At 40.0% G+C, this 23,785-nt stretch overlaps 2 protein-coding genes across 4 annotated transcripts in view; one reads left to right on the top strand and one right to left on the bottom strand.

The window, feature by feature from the left end:
- LOC141440044 (voltage-dependent calcium channel subunit alpha-2/delta-4-like) overlaps positions 1-23,785 on the bottom strand; it is a 57,709-nt gene that overhangs the window by 11,265 nt on the left and 22,659 nt on the right. For 2 of the 3 annotated variants that reach the window (XM_074104505.1, XM_074104507.1), the window contains 10 exons: positions 22,933-23,070; positions 22,402-22,592; positions 21,616-21,750; positions 19,800-19,937; positions 18,836-18,967; positions 18,372-18,468; positions 17,675-17,841; positions 16,056-16,241; positions 15,807-15,944; positions 11,521-13,284 (listed from right to left, as the gene is read on the bottom strand). In XM_074104505.1, the coding sequence (XP_073960606.1) occupies positions 13,099-13,284; positions 15,807-15,944; positions 16,056-16,241; positions 17,675-17,841; positions 18,372-18,468; positions 18,836-18,967; positions 19,800-19,937; positions 21,616-21,750; positions 22,402-22,592; positions 22,933-23,070 (1,508 nt within the window). In that variant the 3' untranslated portion in view covers positions 11,521-13,098. Of the gene's footprint in view, positions 1-11,520; positions 13,285-15,806; positions 15,945-16,055; positions 16,242-17,674; positions 17,842-18,371; positions 18,469-18,835; positions 18,968-19,799; positions 19,938-21,615; positions 21,751-22,401; positions 22,593-22,932; positions 23,071-23,785 lie in introns of those variants that run through there. The other variant, XM_074104506.1, reaches the window with a different exon arrangement.
- Positions 177-9,830, top strand: LOC141440045 (uncharacterized). Its single transcript, XM_074104508.1, has 9 exons — positions 177-318; positions 1,512-1,635; positions 2,091-2,184; positions 3,525-3,678; positions 4,123-4,374; positions 4,615-4,726; positions 5,124-5,227; positions 5,932-6,060; positions 6,677-9,830. The coding sequence occupies exons 1-9, from the start codon at positions 188-190 to the stop codon at positions 6,756-6,758; spliced, it is 1,182 nt and encodes a 393-aa protein (XP_073960609.1). The 5' UTR covers positions 177-187; the 3' UTR covers positions 6,759-9,830.

The following is a 23,785-nucleotide window of genomic DNA, read 5'->3' as shown; positions in this document are numbered from 1 at the left end:
TTATATATTAGTATGGATTGTATGTATGTATCCGCTCCAAACCAAAAGTTCGCTCCCCGGCCATAATACTTGTCACTACTGCTTGTGCCTAAAAAAATTATGTAACCCGATGGAAATTGCGTCCTTACAGCGCCACGCTGGTTAGATTTGATGATAACTTTTTATTTGCAGATACATAAGCGGCAGTATGGGCTATATGGGGGGCACGTGCGAGACCGCCATGGCGGCTTGGAAGCCCCACGGCAACTACCTGCCCCGCGGGGAAGCACCTCCGCCTTACGACGAGGCCGTGGCGCAGTGCCGCTCTGAACTTATCAGGTCAGAACTTCATTGCATCACTACCTAACACTTAGATTTTTCATTTTGATACAAAGATCAAATTCCTCTCTGCATTGGCGATCCGTAATTTAAATAGCGAATCTATTGTGTTGTAGTACATTGTGCATTTAGGGGTGTAATGATTTTCATCACATTGCGAGGAAAAAAATGCAATAAACTAAATTATTTTGTGTCTAAACACTTCACAGCTCGGCAAAAGAAAACAACTGAATAAAATAATGGCTATCCGCCAATACAGAGAACTACAACAAAAGTTGATAATCGAAGTTCGTATCGTACCGTCCCTCTCACTCTCGTATTAAATAATATTTGCGTCAGCAAAACGATACGAACATCTATTTTTGAGTTGCGTAATAATCCCCCGATTGTCACTTTTTTCGAGTCGTCTACCATAGACTACCATAGATAATGCTAAGCTAATTATTCCAGTATTTACTAAAATTATTGCAAAACAATTTGATTTAAATTTAAAATATAAAAATAACGAAGTTTCATGATGATACTTGTGATGTATACATATCATTTAATAATATTGTAAATCTGTTTAAAAAATATACCTCGTTGAGTTTTCTTGCCGGATTCTTCTCAACAGAGGTTTTCCGAACCGGTGGTAGATTTTTTTTGACATTCATAAGTGCTTGTTATAGCCTAAATGGAATAAAGATATTTTGACTTTGACTTTGATGCGTGGAAAGCGTTTATGGTGTAAAATTGGGTTATAGCTAAGTTGTAAAGATGTAAATAAAACGTTGGCTGACTTGAAACCTCTTTAGCTTGAAATGACGTACCTACTTACTTTTTAAAACTAAAGTCATAACTCCCTTGAAAAGAAAAACTATACGTTAATCCATAATTACCGCGGGAATAATTGAGGCCAATGTCCTTTAGTATACAGGCATGGAATAACATCATTGACGAGCAAGTGTGATGAAAAAGAATGTAGCTATGTTAAATGCTTGTTATATAAGAAAAGTCTCAAAATAATATTTTTTCATATCTGACTGTCTATGTCAATAAACGGTCTAAAATGACCCTAAACTTCGTACATTTTGCTTCGGAGAGCGGCTCTGCTAACACTGGATATTCATAAATACATACAAAGCACGGAATACTCGGTGCGCAAGTCCGACTCGCACTTGGTGGTTTTATAGCTAATGATGGTTTGTTCATAGAATGAACACCGAAACTCCATTCCACCGCACTTATCCAGCTACGTTCGAGAACATGTCGCGTCCCGACGACTCCATGCAATGTTCCGGCCACGGCTACATCAACATGCCGCGGCCATTCGCTCAGGTATATTATGTAATAACCTTTATATTTTTACTATGCTACGTTTAAATTTAAGATGACTGGTTGGTCTGTGGACTTGATTCGAACAACTAAACCTCCTGCGGCCCACCATACAACACAACAAAATATTACATCGAAATTTAAAACATAAAGTCTCATAGATAAAGATGTTTTTTTTTGTAAATTTGAATGATACAGAGAAAATGACACTTTATTCCTTTTTCAAAAGATATAAGTTGTATTGCTAACAATATGTACTAGTATTATCACTTTGAACCCCAGGAAGATAAGTACAACAAGTCGTTTCTGATTACTGATCAAACAGATACATAACCTAACTGACCAACTAACCGATTGTAATTTAACTTAGCTAAGAACCATTTTGATTGAACTACCTTTCGATTGAAAAATATGTCGACCGGGTTATCGCCCAATGAAACTGAGCCTTCATTGTTCAGATGGCGAGCACCGCGAACTGCTACGCGGCGCCGCTGCTGCAGCCCGCGATGCCCGAGCCGCGGGATCCGCCCCACCATCCCATCGCACCCAACGGTCGGTACCTCCAGTGCTTCATCTAGGGAGGGGGGTCATGGGAGTCATGACTCGCCCCTGGGATCTGAGCTGGGTCTAAGACGACAGTGGATATTTTTCTAATCATTATTTTTTGCATTCCTGCGACAAAACACGAAAATTGATGTATACGTTATGCCTATCCAATTTATTAAAAGTGTAAACAAACATTTCATCAAAATTCTTGTATAAACACTCACTGGATCGAATCAATAACACATTTATCTATAATTCGTGTCTTTTCACTAGATGTCTAATCACTTTTTTTCACCAAAATTCACTTGATTTCAATATTTATTTTTCATTTGAAAAATCTTCGTCAAAATCTGACGTTATTTCTTGATTAAAACATGTGTATAATCTGTAGTAGCATAGACTAGCGTAGAGATGGTGGAAAATTTGACATTTTAAAAATCGATTAATGCGCGGATGAATAAGCGATTTTTATTATTGAATAAACAGTCTTTGGAATGAAATCAAGTATTGCAAATAATAAAATAGACAAAAATACTTTGATCTATTCAATTAATAAATTAATCGATTTACTGAACAGATTAATTATTTTGCAATAGGTTCTAGGGTGTCTGTGGTCGGATAAATGACGTCTTTGTTTACACTTTTTATAAATTGGATTGAAATATAATATAGTTATGTATGTGACCCCCATGGCTGGCTATCACCGTGTTTTTTTTTATATCCGTTAACTTCGGCCGACGGCTCAGTTTATTGATATGAACTACCTGATAATTAACTTTTTCGCGAAATAGAAACCTAACCGAACTCGCGCGAACACATATTGTACACACACACGTGTGCTCACGCGCGCAGCATACAATAACACGAACACAACATTACGCCTTTTTTTTTTTTTTTTTTTTTTTCGATTGTATGGAAAACGAGCAAGTGGATCTCCTGATGGTAAGAGATCACCACCGCCCATAAATATCTGCAACACCAGGGGTATTGCAGACGCGTTGCCAACCTAGAGGCCTAAGATGGGATACCTCACGTGCCAGTAATTTCACCGGCTGTCCGGCTGTGTGGCCTTATACGATTATTACGACTTATAGTGTTTGTTTCTCTCTAAGAGAGTTTCAACCAGATGTGTGCGAGGAATATATTGCTAGGGATATGTTGCAAAGTACCCAATCACTAGTAGCGGCCAGTGAAGTGCCCCCGCCTCTCCGCACCCCGCTCGCACATCTCTGATGGAAACAGTCACAACTTTCACATCCTCGCTCCGTTCAGCTACCTCGTACCATCTCTAATTGAAACGCTAAGTGTCAAGTCGTGTCATGTCTCATGTCATCTATCTCATTCAGCAGTGGTCGGTTTCCCGAGTGCGATACGTCTGACGGGTTCATTGGGGACCATCACCAACCGCGCCCTACTGAGTGTAGCAGCCCGCGAACCCGAGCCAGAGCGGCCGCACAACGTTCCCGGGTTCTACGCCAGCCCTGCTTTACATGCCTCGCTGTAAGTACATTAGCTAGAGCTCTTTCTGCAAAGCTTAGAATTGAAAAAGGCTAGGATCGGTCAAGGAAGAAACCAACGGGGATCGACAATAAATAACTGGCCTAAGCACCCCGCAGAGCCTAGCGGAAGAATGCATGTCCTTTTCCCGACTTTCCAGCAAATGGCTTAAGCAAGACTGAGAAAACCCTTCAACCTTCTCCTCAAATGCAATGACTAAACATTGACTTACGATATCATTCTTATATTGTCTTGTTTTGATTTTGGGCAGTGCAATCGGAAAAAAAGTTTATTTCGGTTTATATATTTAAATGGCATCATATTACTATTCGTCGAAGCTGCTTTGCGGCTCGAGAAGAGAGGTTACAGCTGTTGATAGACTTATCAATTAACGGAAGTTCGTGTACATAAAGAGTAAATATGTCTCTTAAAAATAATATTTTCCAGCCACCGCACCATCCCACGAATCTCGACCGCGATCGACACCACAATCCTCGACACCTCTATATCGGGCTTTAACCGCGCCGACCGTTCCCTGCACAACGAGATACGACGCTCGTTCCACAAGCCGAGCGAGAACAACCGAGCGATGACTGACACCGGACGGAGTATGCCGCGGAACCTGAACCTTGCCGCGAGTCATGATATGAGAGGCGAAGAGCCGGCGCGACTGGCATACAGCGGCGGCGGCAGATCAAGGTAATCACGCCACCATTCATTTCATTTCGAATATCATTGACTTGACGATCTATGACATTTTTACTTGACAATTGACAACCTTTGGCTTGACGTTTCTCGACGCTCTGCACAACCAGATACGACCCATGTTTCACAAGCCGAACGATGAATAAACTTTGCCGCAAGCTATGGCATGAGAGACTAGGAGCTGACGCGACTTTTATATTTTGTATTGTTATTATATTGTATCTTTTGTTTCAGAGCTCATAGTGAAGAGCAAAACGTAGGTAATGTCGAGCCCAAGCCTTTGAAGGCGACTGGCAAGAACACTGCAGAAGTGGCCGCGCCGACGCTGCCCCTTACCGTAGATAAGGTAAATATAATTGCCATTGCCATCCGTCTAAGATAAATTCATTTATCGCTATCCTGCGGAAAGTGTAATTTTCCAGTTGAAACTATCTCCATTCCATTCGTCTAAATAGATTCAGCCGTTGGAACTTGAAGAGAGATAGAGAGAGAGATATTTATTTACACATATTCTGTATACAGAAAAAACACGTCATGAAGAAATAATAATTAAAAAAACAACATCAAATTTTTATAAAAACTAAAGAAAACCGATGCTAAATCTAGCGTCATCAAAATTTTTGCGACTTGTCCTTCCATTATGCTAGTAAAGGTAGGTGGTAATCCTACCACTAGTCAACCAGTCCGGCCGACCAGTCAAAAGGCTCGAATATACATCCTACTAATATTGTTGTTGGTTGCAGCCGTCGTGTGTGTGCAGTTACGCGAGCGGCGCCGTGGGCGGGAGCGAAGAGCACGACGACTATCGCAGCGAGTGCGAGAACTGCAAGTCTGCAACTAGCTCCAGGTAACTGTCTGTACTGCGCATTATTCTCGTTGTCATTGTGTCACTCATAATCATAATATTCTTTGAATTAAAAAATCCCACAATGTTGCGCGTCCACTGCATTGGAATCGGAGCGTACGCACCGTACGGCGCGGATGGATTTGTTGCTTTGTATAGATTTCTATGGCGCAGAAATTCCGATCCAGTGTACGCAGTACCATAGAAATCTATATGTCGGCTACCGATCGTAAAATCCGCCAGATCACGAAATTCCTAGGCATATCATGAAATGGCGCCTAAAAGTTGGCCAGGCATATCACGATGTGCCTGAGAAACAATACGGCAGATCGATTAGAGCAATGCATTCGTCTATATTCCTAGCTATATACCGGGCACATCGTGATATGCCGAAAAAAATAAAAATGTAGGTACGACGAGCCGAGAAGTGGTTAGTATTAATTGTCATGTGCCTGGCTAACTTTTAGGCATATCATGAAATGGCGCCATTTCATGACATGCCTAGGAATTTCGTGATCTGGCGGATTTTACGATATGCCGCCGACATATACAAAGCAACAAATCCGTCCGCTTCGTACGGCTCGATTCCGATGCAGTGGACGGGCAGCTCAAAGTTCTTTACAGGGATCTTCAGTCATACTGACCAAACTTACTACCGAATTATTCCTCATAAATTGTGTGTCACAGTGAATAATTTTGTTTATCAGATGGGTGTTGGAAGAGGGCTGGCGCGACGAAGCAGACGAGGGGACACAGACGCTGCAGCGGCGCGCCCCGCCGCCCGCGCCGCCGCCGCCCGCCACCGCCACTCTGCCGCAGCCTGTCACCAAGCAGCGGTCAGTACCACGATAGGAGCTTGGGCTGTAGTACCCACGCGGGCCCAAGGCGGATTGGGAACTTCACACACATCTCATTAAATTTCTTTGCAGGTTTTCTTTGAGCTTAGAGCTACTGATAGTATATTTCAAATATAATTTCGTAATTCCTAATTTTCTAAGTTTTATTGATGCTACTGATTAATTTAAATTTATGTTCAGGGGCTGTTTCACCACCCATTGATTAATTTTATTCGGCGGATGAATGTGGTGCCGTCTCCGTCTATTCGAACAAAACAAACAGAGACGGCATCACATTTAGCCGTCAAATAAATTTAATCAATGGGTGAAACAGGTCCTAAAAGTTATTACGTAGGTACTTATGATGTACTTTCACTAAATATGTATTTATGTAGGAATCTTTTTTTTTACTTTAAAATCTACTCTAGTTTAAGTACAAAAGAGTCACCTGCATATCTGTCACAGCGGAGCGTGCAACAATATCTGACACGTCCTACCGGCCCCAGAAATAGAGTCGTATCAGACATTTATGCATGCTTTGCTGTGTCAGATAATGGTGCTGGTGACTGTACCTGCTCACACCGTACAAGTGGTAAAATTCGTTTTTTCTGTCCAGACCCGCGCTAGGCCCGCCATCAAACTGGGAGAACTGGTTCAACACGATCCCTGATTCCGACACAGAGTCCGAAGAAGAGTGAACCCGCCGACCCGACGCCACTCAACTAATCAGCGATGAGAGTAGGAATAAAACTGACAGTTGCTTCCTTCCACATAATAAGTAAAGATACGCGAGACAAGACAAGTCGCAAAGATTTTGTTCAATGAGGGCTATCGTTTTTTGTCTCACTAGATGGCGCACTGTTGCGTGAGGTTTTTAAGTATGGCTTTCAAAGTCTGTTATTACGGGCGTGAAAACAAAGTTTAGATTAAAATCATATTTAATACACCTTAAAACCGTACCATAAAAATATCGAGCGTGCCACAGTGTTGCATAGTCCCCGTTTTGTTCCGAAAAAAGGGAGGACAAAGGTTTCCGAAAGACAAAACTGTCTCAAAACATAAGACATTCACTGCCCCGGAACGCATATTTGCCATAATTAATTTCAGATATTGCGAAATATTCACAAAATTATTCTAATTATAAATAAACCCGCGTAGCTCACCCAAAAACTATGAGATTTGACATTTCGGAGACCTCACGCTACACTAGCGCCTCTAGTGGCGAATTCATACGCGATAGCCCTCATTGGGATTACCCATCGCGGTTAAAAAATATCCACGGCTGAATAATAGCGTTCCATAAAGCTGACAGACGTTACGTCCTTTCGTGAACTAAAACCAACGCGTCTTTTCTGATAAATGGAATATCTCTAGAGATAGATCTAGATGGCGTTAGTATCGTGAGGTTCGTTTAACTCCTTGCCTTGCTTGTGATTGGTCCATTTGTTACATCAATCCCAAGTGACACAAATGTCAAAGTTGTCGATACTAACACAATTGACTGTCACAGAAACTCATAGCCTAGTTACTCCTCCAGATTATATGCATGAAAATATACCTACATATGTGGCATAGGCATAGTAAGACAGTTGGTTTTAGTACATCAGTAATGTCGTCACTTGTCGATATTTAACATACACGAAAGTCGTTTCTACATCCGGCAACGATGTCATATTGGAAGATGTGACTTGCTCTCAAATGATTTAAGAAAGAACAGTTACTCTTTATTTATTCAAATCAGTACTGTTGTATGGTACCGTAAAAGTTTGAATAGAGTTAAGTTATGCAGTTCTAAAAAGTCTTCTGATAGATGCTTTTATTTCTGTGTATTGCGGTTAATGATCTGACCGCATTCATCAGATACCGCCTTTCATATTACTGCCAATAAAGTGTCATTGATTTATTTATAATTAATATGCGCTTGGAGTGTAGAGCTACCTTAATACATATTTATACTTATATCCAGTTTGCCCTGTTCTTCATAAAAAATGCAACAGCGATAGGTACTAATCAAAAAAATACATTATCAAAGTTTATCATCAATTTTCGGGTTCGTACCTACCGCATATGGGACACGGCGACGCACTCTTCTTAGTATAATGTAAACACATGGTACTCTGGCTTAAAGTAAGTCATTATTTAGTGTTTACGATACTTACGAGCGTGTTGACTCGATTGAAATAAAAAATAATGTCTATAAGGGGCTCCTAGACGGGCCATATTTTCACTGCAATATGTGGCCGGCAACTATTGGTGTCCCTGTCTAACATGTGAGTAAGAGAGGGACACCAATAGTTGCCGGCCACAAATTGCAGTGAAAATATGGCCCGTCTAGGAGCCCCTTTACACAAAGCAACATGAATATGTATCAAAGCAAACTGGAGCATTCTTGTAACGGATTTTAAAGGTATTATTTATATCGAATTTGAGTATTATATTTATTTAGTGAGTAGTTGAAATAACGCATTCCAAAAAGCGGTTTATTTTTTAAACGTTTCAAACCGAGGTAGTGATAAAACACGCTTTTATTTAAATTACGTTTTGCATTACTTAATTTATGTAAGCTATCTAATAGCTAATATTTCTTTTTATACTTTTTTACAGTATTTTGTTTTATTTACACGTTGTCTCTAAAAGTGTTAATTTCTGCTGTACCAAAGAAAATCAGTTATTTATTTACTCGTGTTATATTTTTGACGTTTTTATCGTCTCAATTTGATGACGATTATTATAAGTATAAGACTAGAGTTAAGTAATTATAAATAGTTAAAAATAAATTAATGTTACTAGTGACTACAAACTGATTTTAGTCTCAGTGTTAAAAGTTAAATAAAAATATTAATTAATTGGTGTTGATTATCCTGTTCAGGTAACAAAAGTCGGTGATCTCTAGATTGGTAATAAATAAGACAATATTTTGTCACACACACAGCACATTGCAGTATCTGAGAATTTAGTCATGTTATTTGGAATTAGAATAATTTTGGTTACAGTTGGTCTTACCTTTAGCTTCGCATTTGTCTTACATTTAGGCACTATCGTGACCGTGAACTTTTAAAAATCTTGTTTGGATTGTTGTGGAATCATAAAATACCCTTTGACATGTTTTAATCTGTCATCTCCCAGGATAACAGGATCAAAGGAATTTGGGCACAAATTTGTGCCTCTGGGAGAGGACAGGTTAATAAGTTACACTGTTAGACTAAATTCTCATATACTGTAAACTACTGTAAAGTATGAAAATCTCGAATTATAATAGTAATAATGGTGCCAAAAGGAAACGGGAAAATAATATTTGAAAACTAGTGCGATTCTCTTTAGCCCAAAGTATTGTTCCGTAAAGTATTGTGCTGTATTCTTTTAAAATCATTTTTTAGTTTTTAATAAACAGCAAACAATGCAAATAAATAATATTTTTATTTTTATCGAAATCAGTAGTTGTAAAACTTTTATTTTGTTTTAAGAACCAAAATAGAAGAGTGCATTAATTTGGAAACTGTGCAATATTTTTTCATTCTGAGTAATTGCTAATGCAATGAACATGTAACAGGTATGTCTATTTTTCTCATGTATTTTTATATTTGAGAAGTACATAAATCATCAAGTGAAAAGAAAGGTATAGGCTAAGCTAAGCATTTCTAACTGAATGTATGAAACCTCAATAACTGGGTGTGTTTCGACTAGTTCCATTGAAAGTTCTATAATAATACTGTCAATGGCACTAGTGGGAACACGGCAATAACTGGGCTCAAAAAAGATATTTTATTAGAATAATTAAGTTGCGCTAATTTTAGTCGCCGTGGGTGTCTCCATTAGCCTGAACGCGTCCGTTCGCGCATCTGTAAGATCAATAAGCAAGAAACAATGCATTCATAGTCGTTGTACTAAATATTTCTTTCATGCTACAGTCGAGTGCAAAAATATGGACTTATCTAACCCTACAAAAATTTGTACCACAGATTTTGTTCCGACGTAAAAAGGCCGTGGTAACATTTTTGAGTTGTTTGAATATTTTTTTTGCACTTGACTGTACCAAGTAATGATTTATTTTATTGATACGTGTCTTCTAAAGAAGCACTTCCAGTTAAATGTCCAAGTATAAATATGATCATTATCATTCACAGAAAAATTAGAACATATTCGGAATAACACTTGGACAATTGCCACAAAACCACTTCGGTAATTTAAATTAGCGCAACAGTCAGTTCATTCTACCATAGTATTTGAAAATTGTAGTAGTAGATAGGTCGGTATGTAATGCAGAAATTCTAATTATATATCGAAATCTATATCTATTTTTATCTGAATAGAACAATTTAAGAAGATGTATATTGTCGGATATGGTTAATAGCTATGTGTTGAACTTGTGCAGGAATTTTAATTTAGCAAAATGATTGAAAATTCAACCATGAATTAGACTCCAAAAAAATACTCTATCAAGCTGTATAAATACATTTTGGTGAAGTAACAAAGCAACATGACAATATTAAGTACCTAGTGTATTATTGCTTTAAGTTTCTGTTTTCAGTTTATTTAAGTGTAAAAAAACCTTATGGTCGTCTGCAAACCATGAATGAATTGGCCGCGTCACTTCATTATGTATTAACACCTTCACTGTCCCTCGCTTTCGCCACTGTCATGGGTCGATACGTCCGTGCACGGTAATGCACAAATGTACAGAATCATCCATTTCTGACGTCACATAGACGTGGCAGAGCTAATTTGACGGTATGAAGGTGCGGCCACAGCAGTCGCTCGTCGCTCGTTTGCAGCAATATATCTGGTCACGTGACCCCATTTTGAATTTCCCGCGACTCGATAAAGTAGCGTCGAGTAGCAGCGACAGATGGCTGCTTGCAGGAATAATGTTGGTCTTGGAAGCTGATTTCTTAATCTCATTTAGTAGCATTCTTGGCAGTGGTACAAATAAAAGAAATTGGAGTGAATGAAAAAAAAAACATGTTTTTGCCGAAATTTAAGTGGTTTTTTATTCCAGCGATAAAGCTCAACATTTTCAGCTTTATCGCTATATGTCACGTGACCAGATTTGACTTTGGAAACGAGGCGTCGAGCGATTTGCATGTGGACGCGACTTTACGTAATACACGGACAATTAAAATGTTGAAAAAGAAAATAGTTGCTGCTTCGCTCAGAAGCCGTTTTACTAAACAGTATTAAATAGTGGTAACTAATTTGTCTTTATTATTAAATTTTATGTAGTTTGTAGCACTTTAAAAGTATGACACTACGAACGTCACTAACAATGACTTAGGTACTGTGTTATTTTATGAACACAGTACCTAAGTGAGCACCTAGTTAACACCTTCACAGTCCCCAATTTATTTGTAATGTAATTATTTTTACTTACGATCCTAATGCAAATGTTTTCGACCTACTCTTATGACTGTCGTGGGTCGTTGTTTTCATCTTTCTCGTGGTTTTCTAAACGTGTTTCTAAGGTGGGTTTCGAGTGTTTCAACCGCCTCAATTTTCGTGGTCAAATTTTTATGAATGGCCTGTAGACTTTGATGATATTTTCGATTATTTTTTAGACGTGCTGTACTTCTACTAGATAACCTGGAAACTGTAACAGAATGTTTTACCAACAACAACAAAAATGTGCGGGCCCACGAAAATCAAATAAAATAAACGTCGAATAATGACCCAGGAGCGTGATTTTTCTCCTATTTGATCTTGTTATAGGTATTAGCGAAGCGTATAAAATTGATTAATTATGACCAGTGTGTCCAATGTGCCATATATGGTACACAATGCTCGCAGAAAAAAAAAGTTAAGTAACACTGGACTGTAAACGTGTTAAGATTGCTACTTACTTTGTTTTAGTTAAATATCATAGGTACCTATCTTTTTGTTTAAAGTGGAATCAGTCGGTTAATTTTCGCGTTTCATTTTCCATGTTTCGCTCAAAAAAACGTATCTGGACACAAAATTAAACGAATTTGATTGTGGGATGAAAAAAAAAAACAATCAGTAAACGTTCATTCGGATGAACTGTCTGATATTACCTTTATTTAATTTATTCTAAGGCTATTATTGAAAATTAGTTTGTCTGTGTAAACAATGCCTGAGCTATTCCATTATACTTACGTTCTCCTTACAAATACTACGGTAATGCTGCCAAGTTGTGATTGTAGAAATCAGTATTGAAATAAATTATTTACGAACCAAAAAATGTTAAATACTTGAAATAAAAGAGTTGATGGAGTCCAGCTGTTTTATTTGATAACAAAAACATGCCTTTGCAAAAGCTAAGCTTTAAATACCTACTAATTTATTATAATTAATTTCACTAATTTTATGTAGGTATATCTTTGGCGAAATAAGTCTTGCGTAAGAGTCCCCTGTACGCTCGCGTTCCCATACAAACGTAGTTTCATTCTAATTTACAAGCAGTAGGTACTACGAATCAAAACGCAACTTTGCAACTATAATGGGAGCAGCCATTACGATGTTTATAATAAGGTAGTTTTGGTTAAAATCAAATGTAAGGGAAAAAAACAACAACGAATTTCCAGTTCTCATACAAAACTTAAAATGAATGTGATTTTATTCTCTTACATTAAATATGAACGAAAACTAATTACAAACATCAAAATAACTGCTCCCATTAAAGTAGCAAAGTTTTATTTTGTTTTAGTGTGTTTTTGTAAATTAGAACGAAACTACTTTTGTATGCTCGCCGCTGATTGCAATCAGCGGCGAGCGTACTGGCGACTCTTAATCACGGAACTCAAAAACTCAAAAAGGACGATGCCCCAGTGAGATTTTTTCTTTATCAGTTTCACTATCCGATGACGTGCACGTGCCTCATGGGTGGTTTCCCTGGTACCTTCATGCGGCACATGTGCCTCATGCCAGTTATATACATAGGCATAATGCAGTTGCCTATGAGCGCGTGTCGTAAAAAGGCTACTTACTTCGGTACTGTGAACCTGCTAAAGGATCCCGGACTTAACTTGCCCATACATCTTAGCCATCCCTGACACAATGTACGTCTGCTTTCTGGAACCTTTCTTCTTAAATTAATATCGACATAAGGAGTGATAAGTAAAGCAGATGCCTCGAAAGCGTGGAGTATCTAGCCTCGCATGGAAAGGGATCGTCTACTAAGGCCTCATCTTGTTCCACGTATTTATCGTCGTCGTCCTCATCAGGCTGATTGTCATCAGCACGCCAAGGTCCACACTGTCGGTAGCCTTCCTCCTAGATAAAAAATAAGATTCTGTTAAAAGTTTGCAATGTCATCTTAACAACTTTTTTGTAATAAATTTCAAGTCGCAGCCATTAATCGGTGAGGAGTTACGTCCTGCGGAAGATATCCTGGCCGGACCAATGAGGTTCCAGGTTCGATCCCCGTTTGTTTACTATGCCTATACGAAAAATACAAATATTGTTTTTTCTCGAATCTAGGTAGTTTATTATGAATAAAGTATCTAGGGTAGGGTAGAACTACGGTTTTGGCCACTTTAGCACCGTCTTTGGACAGTTGACATTTGAAGTAATGTATAAAAAGTTATAGGTAGTATTAAAACAATGTGTATAGTGAGTTTTCAAAACTTGATACTGAAACTAATAAAGTTTGTAATGTTAAACAATAAATGGCCATAAACGGTACAGTGGCCACAAATGGTAGATACTTCTGACTTATCTGTTTAAGCTTCTCTGTGTATTGTCTAGGACCGATAACAGAAGCTTTACTGTATATGTAGTACTCTGTGGCTTACTTGGCTTACTCAGGGACAGTCAATGAGGGCTCCTTGACAAGTGAAATATCGCTAGATGGCGTTAGTATCGGGACGTTCGTTTGACGTTACGGTATTGCTTACGATTGGCACATCTACATAGTTATCTAACCAATCACAAGCGGAAACGTGACACAAGCTAAAACTCAAACTCAAAGTTTGTCAATGAGGGCTATCGTTTTTTGTCTCACTAGATGGCGCACTGTTAGCGTGAGTTTTTAGTATGGCTTTCAAAGTCTTGTTATTACGGGCGTGAAAACAAAGTTTAGATTAATCATATTTAATACACCTTAAAACGTACCATAAAAATATCGAGCATACCACAGTGTTGCATAGTCCCCGTTTTGTTCGGAAAAAAGGAGAACAAAGGTTTCCGAAAGACAAAACTGTCTAAAAAACAGACATTCATTGCCCCGGAACGATATTTGCTTATAATTAAATTCAGATATTGCAAAATATTCACAAATTTATTCTAATTATAAATAAACCCGCGTAGCTCACCCAAAAACTATGAATTTGACATTTCGGAGACCTCACGCTACACTAGCGCCTCTAGTGGCGAATTCATAAGCGATAGCCCCATTGTAGTACTTTGTTTTTTTTGTACAATAAAGAGTTTACATATTCGCTGGGTACAAAGTAGGAGGTGGGGAACCACGAATCGATCGCAGCGCGCGCCGTGGCCAAAAGGACTTTTTGGCGGATCAACTGTCACTATTTACTAGTGAAATTTACGTATTCGTGCATTATTTAAGAGAAGTTTCCCTGCCGGCCGCGCGGCCGCGTTAGGTATTTGTTTGCACTGGGATATTCTGTCTTTATCGCTCGTGATATAAGCGCTCGCAGCCGTCCCCCCATGCCTTCCGCAACGACGTGCGTAATTTATATCGAGATAACTGTAGACTTTTCAAGATTTGGGCGGTTGAATTTTGGGTTTCGTTGTCCTCATATTATACGAAAAGTATAGCACAGAAATCAATGATATTTTACAATCAAGATATCATTCTATTTTCTATGCCTGTGGTTTTTTCGATTTTTGTAAAAAAAATTGTCGACTTTTGAACTCCTGTAATTCTGATATTACACATTTATATGAAAATCTGAAAAAAACCACAGGCATAGATAATTACGTCTAGTCCATACTTACCAAAATGTCATCTATTTCTGTTGCCTAGTTTTCAAATGAGACCGGGACTACGTTTGTAAGGAGAATGAAACGAAAAGACTTCTCTTAAGCAAAAATAAATAAATTTCGTCACAAAACTGCTGCGTAGCTAACTGCAAGAACAATGGCAAAAACAGTGATCACAAGTTCTATAAATTTTCATAAGAAAGATGTTTTATGATGATCTTCATAATTGGTTACTTTTACATCTTGACATAGTACTTAATATTGAGCCAAAACGAATTGTTTTTCTTTTATTGTTGTTTGTGGTTGGAAATCGATGTCGTATAGTATGCTCGAATCCAGTTTTTAAATAATTAATTTGGCCATGTTAAAACTGAAAATACACAAAAGTTTGCATTAGGTACTGACGACCTACTACAGTAATAAATACTAATCGTCTGCAATATATATGAAATGCGTTATTCGATTAAATTGTTTATTTCTTTTCTCCCGTGAAGACATTCCTGAGAAAGTCCGTGTCCTGAAATTAATTGATTGTGCCATTTTAGACGGGAAATAAAAAAGGTCAACGTTATTATTGATAAGTAGGTACTTTACATGATCGAATAGAATATATGTAAATTTCGATAGATCATTGAAACTATTTGTATTTACTTGCGCTTCGTAAGGACAACCAGCCATTTGATATTTTAATGCCGTAATTGTAACCGCTAGTCGGCGCTGCCATCGCGCACCCAGCAAATAGTAAAACATACTAGCGCTAACTAAACTATAGCCTGTCACAGAAGCCTTGATTGCTGTCAGCTGTCCCGTAATAATAATAAAAAATTGTCCAAAGGCTGGTTATAATGTACCTCCGCGTAATCGTGCTGAAAGCAAGTCATGTGCGGCGCGCGCGCTGGTAAAGGCTTTTCGCTGCGCCAGCACGCGAGAGAGGCCGCCAAACACTGAGGCTTCTTCTTGCCCGGCGGAGGTTCCTTTTCGATTATCACCTGGAAGATGTTCTTCTACTTAAATACCATTTTTGGTAATTTGGTCAGGGTTATCCATAAAGTAGGTACGACACATCAATTTTGTCCATTTTAGTTTATGTCTGACAATACCTTTTGGTTGATCATGGGATCCACGGGCAGTTTCTGGTATTTCTGGTCCATGCAGTTCGGGTTGTTCACTTGTGGGAGATAGACAGCCACGAGCACGAGGTTTGTGTGCGGCAGCAGGGCCCCAACAAGCGGCCAATCGCAGCCTTCGGCCACATCTCTCTTAAACGCCGTTTCCGCATGGCCGCGCTGGAAAAGCAGTGAATTGAAAACTATAGTCAAGGTTTTCTGACAGATAGACTTTCGCTCGCGGAAGCCGTGGTGGCCGAGTGGTTTGACATATGGCCTCTCAAGCAGAGGGTCGTGGGTTCAAACCCCGGCTCGAACCTCTGAGTTTTTCGGAATTCATGTGCGGAATTACATTTGAAATTTACCACGAGCTTTACGGTGAAGGAAAACATCGTGAGGAAACCTGCACAAACCTGCGAAGCAATTCAATGGTATGTGTGAAGTTCCCAATCCGCACTGGGCCCGCGTGGAAACTACTGCCCAAGCCCTCTTATTCTGAGGGGAGGCCTGTGCCCTGCAGTGGGACGTATATAGGCTGGGATAATGATGATGATGAGACTTTCGCTAGATGGCGTTAGTACCTTGGAGTCTGTTTGACATAATGTCAAGTTATACTAATATAGCTAATACGAGTAGATATTATAAATGCGAAAGTAAATCATCGTTCAGTTCATCCACCATTTATTAGGTACCATCAGCCAAATAAGTGGTCTATCAATTTTTAAACAAGTTCCTATCAAGTGAATATGTCGCTAAAGTCGAACTTTCAAGTTGACAGACACGTCTATTGGCATTATTGTTTTGACATGCAAACGATTATCGACTTTAGGGTGGTAGACCACATATTTGGCTGATGGTACCTCCCATACTTGGTTTCGTTTTTAACCCCCGACGCAAAAAGAGGGGTGTTATCTACAATTTTTTACCGTACAACGGCAAAACCTACTAGTCACTGGCAAAATTGTCCTCCAATAGACATATTTAAAAAAAACAACAACAACAAAATGCGAAAGTAACTGCCTGCCTGTCTGTTACCTCTTCATGCTCCATCTGCTGAACCGGTTTAGATGAAATTGGATAGTTATGGTGAAACTTTGGAATCAGCTTAGGTACAGCGCTAGTAAGTACTTCAAGGTCGGGGATCTTCAAAAACCGGGTCTACACTTTTCTCAAAGGGCCGGCAACGCATCCGTAATTCAACTTATGTTACGAGTGTCTATGGGCGGATGTGATTGCTTTCCATCAGGTGATTGCTGGCCTGCTCGTTTGCCCTCTATATTACCTATATAAAAATAGTTTTGAGGCGCCGGGAAGGTCGTAAGATAGTTTTTACCCCGGAAAAGCGCACAGTTCCCGCGGGATAGCAATAAATAAATTATTCGCAGACCGAGTCGCAGACACAGCTAGTTTGTTTATAACTAAATAAGCCAGGGTTGGGTTAGTTTATGATTATGTATTTTGTCGACCCGGAATTAACTACATTAAACCCTTGTGGCAATTACATGAGCGTGAATTATCGGAAATTAAGAAAAGCGAAATATACAAGACAGCTTTAACCAGCGCACCATCGGGAGATGATTTTATATATACCTAACAGTTGAATAATAGCATACATGCAGTATATAAAACGGCCGCGAACGATCACAGGCAGCAATATGCGACCTGTTGACGAGCACCCTGTCGTCGTAAAGGTGGTCGAATTTCTCGCGTTCGTAGTTCTTCTTTATGCTCTTGCGCCTTTTTTCCTTCTCCGCCCAAGTTTCACTCGATACCAAACGACCTGAAAGAATAATATTTTAATATATTCGATCGAGTTTAAATTGTTTTTTTTAATCGGTCAAGGAAAGAAACCAATGGAGCTCAACAAAAATGAGTGACTGGAGCACCCCGCAGAGTCTAACGGGAGAATGCATGCTCCTCTCCCGGATTTCCAGAAAATGGCTGAAGCAAGACTCTATGGGTACCATCAGCCAAATATGTGGTCTACCACCCTAAAGTTGATAATCGTTTGCATGTCATTAAAACATAATGCAATAGACGTGTCTGTCAACTTGAAAGTTCGACTTTAGCGACATATTCATTGATAGGAACTTGTTTAAAAATTGATAGACCACTTATTTTGCTTATGGTACCTACCTATATAAGAAACCCCTTCAACCCTCTCCACCCTGTGATAAGCTTCAGGGATTATATTTAAAAAAATCGGCATTCGGCACAAAAGTCGGCATTTCGTGGCGCCTATGGAACGATTTTCAGAAAAAAAAAATTCTCGTCTGTGGCCGACTGTGGCGTCCAAAGGGTCAAACTTACCATAGCTCGTCAATAGTATAATAGTTATAGCGTCACTCGTCGCGCGGATAACTGCATTTATTGCGAGCCACACCGACCTCAGTATTGAAGGCATCACCTAAAAAATTATCAACACTAAGTACTAGTTGGATAGGTTCTACTAAAGTTTCAATCGCTATCGTATTCTGACGTATATTTTAAAGAAATAAACCAGAAGTACAAGTACGAGTAGGTACAGTCCCCAGCACCAATATCTGACACAACACAGCGTGCATAAATATCTGATACGACTCTATTTCTAGGGCCGGTTGGATGTGTCAGATATTGTTTCATGCTCCGCTGCGGTAGATATTAATACTGGTGACTGTAAAAGTCAAGACTTAAGAAGATGCCGGTATAACATCAATTTATAAAAAACTGTTTATCAGTGGTAGAAGAAGAGGTATACTAAGGCTAGGTATAATAAGTACTGTTTTTTTACTTACTGGTCCAGCATTGTCGACATTTTCCTCGGTAGGTGGGAAGCAGACGGCTTGGTAATCGTGAATCCAGTTGAGTTCGAATACCTTGGCTTTGAGTAAAGCCGTCATGGCCGCGGGGTACAGCGTCGCCAGGTGCTGCAAACATCAACGACCTTACTCGAAGAAGGTACATTCATCAACATCATCATCATTCATATCAGCCGTTAGAACGTTCATGAACTAGGCCTCCCCTATAATATGTATGTATATAGAGCTCCAGTGGCTTCAGTTGGAAGAGGCCTGCATCCACAGTAAACTCGCGGCTTTAACCAGGTCATCCGTCCATCTTGTTGGTGGACATCCTACACTGCCTTGCTGATCCGCGATCTCCGTAAAAAATATATTATTTACAATCAATGCCGCTAATGGTTAACATTAGGTACGTTTGTTATAGATAACCGTTTCTCTCGACTGGTATGAATAAGATTTACCTACCTATAAAGTTTGCATGCAAAAGTTATTTTCCTTTTGCAAGACTCTATGTTCGCTATTTTGGAAACCAAATAAAACGGGAACTGCCTAGGTACTCTTCTCTAACTGCGGCCAGTGATTCTTTTCTTATTCTTTGGTAAGTGCAGTCGCGAACAGGGATTATTGAGCCACTTGCCACTATTCGTATGGCCGTGTAGTCCTTAAGTCTTGTTTACTTTTTACAGAACATTTACTTCGAGGATGTATTTAACTCGGCTAAGTTATGAACAGTCGCAAGTGGCTCAACAATCCCGGTTTGCTATGGTACCAGCTGATCACATCGGAATATAGAGCCGATTGCATTCCAAAAACATTGCAAATCAGTGTGCTGTCCACAGAACTTTGAAATATTTAATAATTTTGCAGACATCCAATTCACATCGTTTGGTCCACTAGCATTACCAAGAATATTGGAATGTAAAATAAACTTAGCCAACAGCAGGTTCCGCGCACTTACCTGTCGGACCGGCTCTTCAGGGTTATCAGGGTCTTCGTTGACGCCACCGCCGGCCACCACCCAACCGCCATCGTCTATCAGCAGGCACGACCAGTCACCGTTACATCTGACGTGGGATTCAGCTTCGTCATCTGAATACTATGAATAGAATTAGGTACGTTGGATTAAAATAGTCCTGTCATATATTATTATCATATTTCCCCTAAAAATATGCAGGCGGGCCACCTAATAGAAAGCAATCACCATCGCCCATGGACACCCCTAACATAAGTTGAATTACCCTTTGTAAAAAAAGAGTAGGCTCGTTTTTTGAATATCCCCATGTTATAAAGGTAAATTAAAAATTCCATCAATAGAATAGCTCAGTCTTTTTAAAAATTTATGAAGTTTCGAGACTCATTTATTTAATCAAATCAAATAATTCGTCGGTCGATGCTAATACTGACGTTACGCGATTAACTGTTTGATTAAGAATACCTAAACAACTTTCCTTTTATCGACCCTTAAACAGATGAATGATTTAACGATCTACTGGTGATCCATTATCAATTGATCATCGACCGACGGGTGTCCGTTCCGTCGGTCAGCTAAAGTAGGTACAGCCAAAACTATTACACCATATTTTTCAGCAAGTAGGTACTATCAGCCAAATTAGTGGTCTATCAATTTTTAAACAAGTTCCTATCAAATGAATGTGTCGCTAAAGTCGAACTTTCAAGTTGACAGACACGTCTATAAGCATTATTGATTTATATTATGCAAACGATTATCAACCTTAGGGTGGTAGACCACATATTTGGCTGATGGTACAATATTAGCAACTTTAAAATAGTTTCGGTCAAAAATTTCATTTTTAATACGAGGTTTTTTTGTTAACTCCACTTGCATTGTCGCCCAACTTACAAATGTTACTATACCAAATTTCAAGTCAATCCGACTACGGGAAGTGAATCGAATTCGACTTTACAGATCTAAAAACTACTAATACGACAAGCCATGCTTTGAAGGCATATACAGTGTCTATGTTTTAATTATTTGTCCGTGTTACAGACCACACCCGGTATATGAGCCAGGGATGTTACGGAGCTCCGGTTCCGTTTCTGTTAAGTCGGAACGTCCGTTTGGTATTACACATCCATTTCAGTTCCGGTTCCGTTACTTTTGAAACGGAAGTTATATCGGATGCCAATGCTTAGCGTGGTGGCGAGACATAAGCGGCGTACATCAAAAACAAACGGTTTAAACCAGTCATTCGCTCATCTCCCCGTTGGCCACGCGCTCCACCTATCACTCGCTCACCTATCGCTCAGGCTCCGGTTCTGGTTCCGGTTCCGTTTTCGGTTCCGATTCCGTTTCTGGTTCCGATAAACAAAATTGAAAATATCTGAACATGAAACTACCGTGAGACTCACTCATATTAAATATAATGACCCGGATAACTCACGTCTTAAATCGAGTTTAGCTCGACATGTTTCGCTCTGCTGCAGCAGAGCGGCGGCGCGCAGTGCGCGTGTTGCAGCAGCCGCTGAGTCGCGTTGCTCCGAAGACGAAGGGCTACGGATTAGCCCGAAACATGTCGAGCTAAACTCGATTTAAGACGTGAATTATCCGGGTCATTATATTTAATTTGAAAACATCTGGTTCCGCTTTCAGTTCCGATAAAACCACATCCGTTACATCCCTCATATTATGAGCATCGTTGTGGGTCAACATCGAGCCATTGATTTTGCCACTTGAGGCAGCAATGATAATCGATACGTTTTAACTAAATTTCTTAAATTCTTTATGTTTTTGTAAAGCACTCCTTAAGACTTACAGGAAAGTTAGTAATAGATTCAAGCACATCTTCCAAGTGATGCGGACTGAAGTGGTACCCGGTGACGCCGACCATGCCCTTCCCTGGCAGCTCCAGAATCCGCGCAGCCGTCAGCCACTTAGCTCGCTCCCCAATCTGGACAAAAAATCAATTCTATAATTGGTTATAATGATGTAACAGTCGTATTTAACTATTTGAGTATGAGCACTTGTCCTTTCTATAATGTTAGCACAGCTACTGCCGTCTGCTGCACTTACTTTCCCTATAACACAAAATCCCGCCTTCTGAACAATATACCGTTAGGCTCACTGTCTGATTAAGGTCTCTGGGTACCAGGGAATGCAAGAGAATACTCTACGTCACCGATATAGCTCGAAGGATATGCAAGTTGAAGAGGCAATGGGCGGGCCACATTGCTCGAAGAACAGATAACCGTTGGAGGAGAAACCTCAAGTGGTGACCAGGAACCGGAAGACGAAATGTGGACTGACGACATTGTTAGAAAAATGCGAGTTTGTAAGTCTTTTTCCTTGTTTGTTAATTCATCACATCTAAACTACTGGACCGATTTCGATGAAATTTGGTATACAGATAGTTTAATTCCCGGGAAATTAAGGACATAGGATAGTTTTATCCCGGAAAAATCCATAGTTCCCACGGGATAGCGATAACCGAATTTTACGCGGATGGAGTCGTGGGTAATATAATATAGCCGTTAAGCTATTAGAAACATAAACACTGGGCTACCCAGCAGTCAAACGATGGTGATGATGATGAGTACTGTACCGGTGGTGGCAAGGCGTCGCTATTGCGCATGATGCGTTTGGACACGACGGGCGCGTGCACGACCAGCGAGCCGTCCGCGGCGGCCGCTCGCGCGTACCACGGCTCCCCCGCGCCTCGCGCCCACGGCGTTGCCTCCGGCGGCTCGACGCTGCTTGTCACGTGATACTTCTGCCAACGGGTGAGACCGCTCTCTAGAAACAAAGCGGACTACCTGGTACAGTCACCAGCATCATTATCTGCCACAGCGGAGCGTGCGAAAATATCTGACACGTCCTTCCGGCCCTAGAAATAGAGTCTTATCTCTGAAGTCTTAAGTCTGAAGGTGATTTTCCACTGGCGAGGCGAGACGAGACGAGGCGAGGCGAGAATTGAAATTTGTATGGCAAATTTTCTCCTCGCGCATCTTCGGCTGCGGTTCTGGTTGCCATACAAAATCAATTCTCGCCTCGCCTCGTCTCGCCTCACCAGTTGAAAATCATCTTGAGTCGGAACAAAGATGCACTACCAGTTCGTCATCCGCTATTTACTGACCAGTAGTGATGAAGGCGGTGACGGAGCCGAGCTCACAGCCGCTGCAGCTGCGGTTGGCGCCGGGCGCCTCGGTGCGGCGGGACCACGCCGCTGTGGCGCTCGCGTCAGCACACACACGTGCGACCAATTCCTCATCACCTGATCACGGAACATGTAAGGATACGGATAGCTATTCATCACGCATACAAGTGAGAGCATAGATGTCATAGTACCCATGTTTAGATAGCGCGTATTATTATGAATCATAATAAACGGGTACTAAGTATACGTAAAACCCATAAGACAAAAGAAATCCTGTCAGGTTTTAGATAATCAATCACAAATTATGAAGCATACGTCTCTTATTTCAGCATCCAAGACCTGACAGGATTTCTTTTGTCTTTTATTAATGAATTGGTTTTACGTAAGTACAGTCACCAGCACCAATATGTGACAAACAAAGCGTGCATAAATATCTGATACGACACTATTTCCAGGGCCGGTAGGACGTGTCAGATATTTTTACATGCTCCGCTTTGGCAGATATTAATGCTGGTGACTGTACTCAGATATTTTTTATTTCACATCTACGAAAGTCTAGTTGTTTTCCCAAAATAATGCCAGTTAGCATTGAATTGCTTGGAAACAAACTAAACAAAGTTGTCATACTCGTAACATTAGAATAGCTAACATTCAATCAATAATAAGTAATAGATAACGAATGAAGTGGACGGAAAGAAACGCGCTGGGCGAAAGAAAAAATCGTGGCTGCGGTGTCCGAGAGTGGACTGGCTTCATTTCTGTCGAACAGCGGTTTCGGCTGACTGCTGATAGAGACGAATACAAAAATTTAGCGTATTGAAGAGGCACTGAA

Source organism: Choristoneura fumiferana, chromosome 21, assembly GCF_025370935.1.
Source record: "Choristoneura fumiferana chromosome 21, NRCan_CFum_1, whole genome shotgun sequence".
Lineage (NCBI taxonomy): Eukaryota > Metazoa > Arthropoda > Insecta > Lepidoptera > Tortricidae > Choristoneura > Choristoneura fumiferana.
This window is presented reverse-complemented; position numbering and strand designations above follow the sequence as displayed.

Excerpts from the sequence above, each read along its gene's own strand:
- LOC141440045 (XM_074104508.1), top strand. The coding sequence starts at position 188 with ATGGGCTATATGGGGGGCACGTGCGAGACCGCCATGGCGGCTTGGAAG. Across the intron at positions 3,679-4,122 it reads CCTGCTTTACATGCCTCGCT|CCACCGCACCATCCCACGAA; the intron begins GTAAGTACATTA and ends AATATTTTCCAG. Across the intron at positions 4,727-5,123 it reads TGCCCCTTACCGTAGATAAG|CCGTCGTGTGTGTGCAGTTA; the intron begins GTAAATATAATT and ends TGTTGGTTGCAG.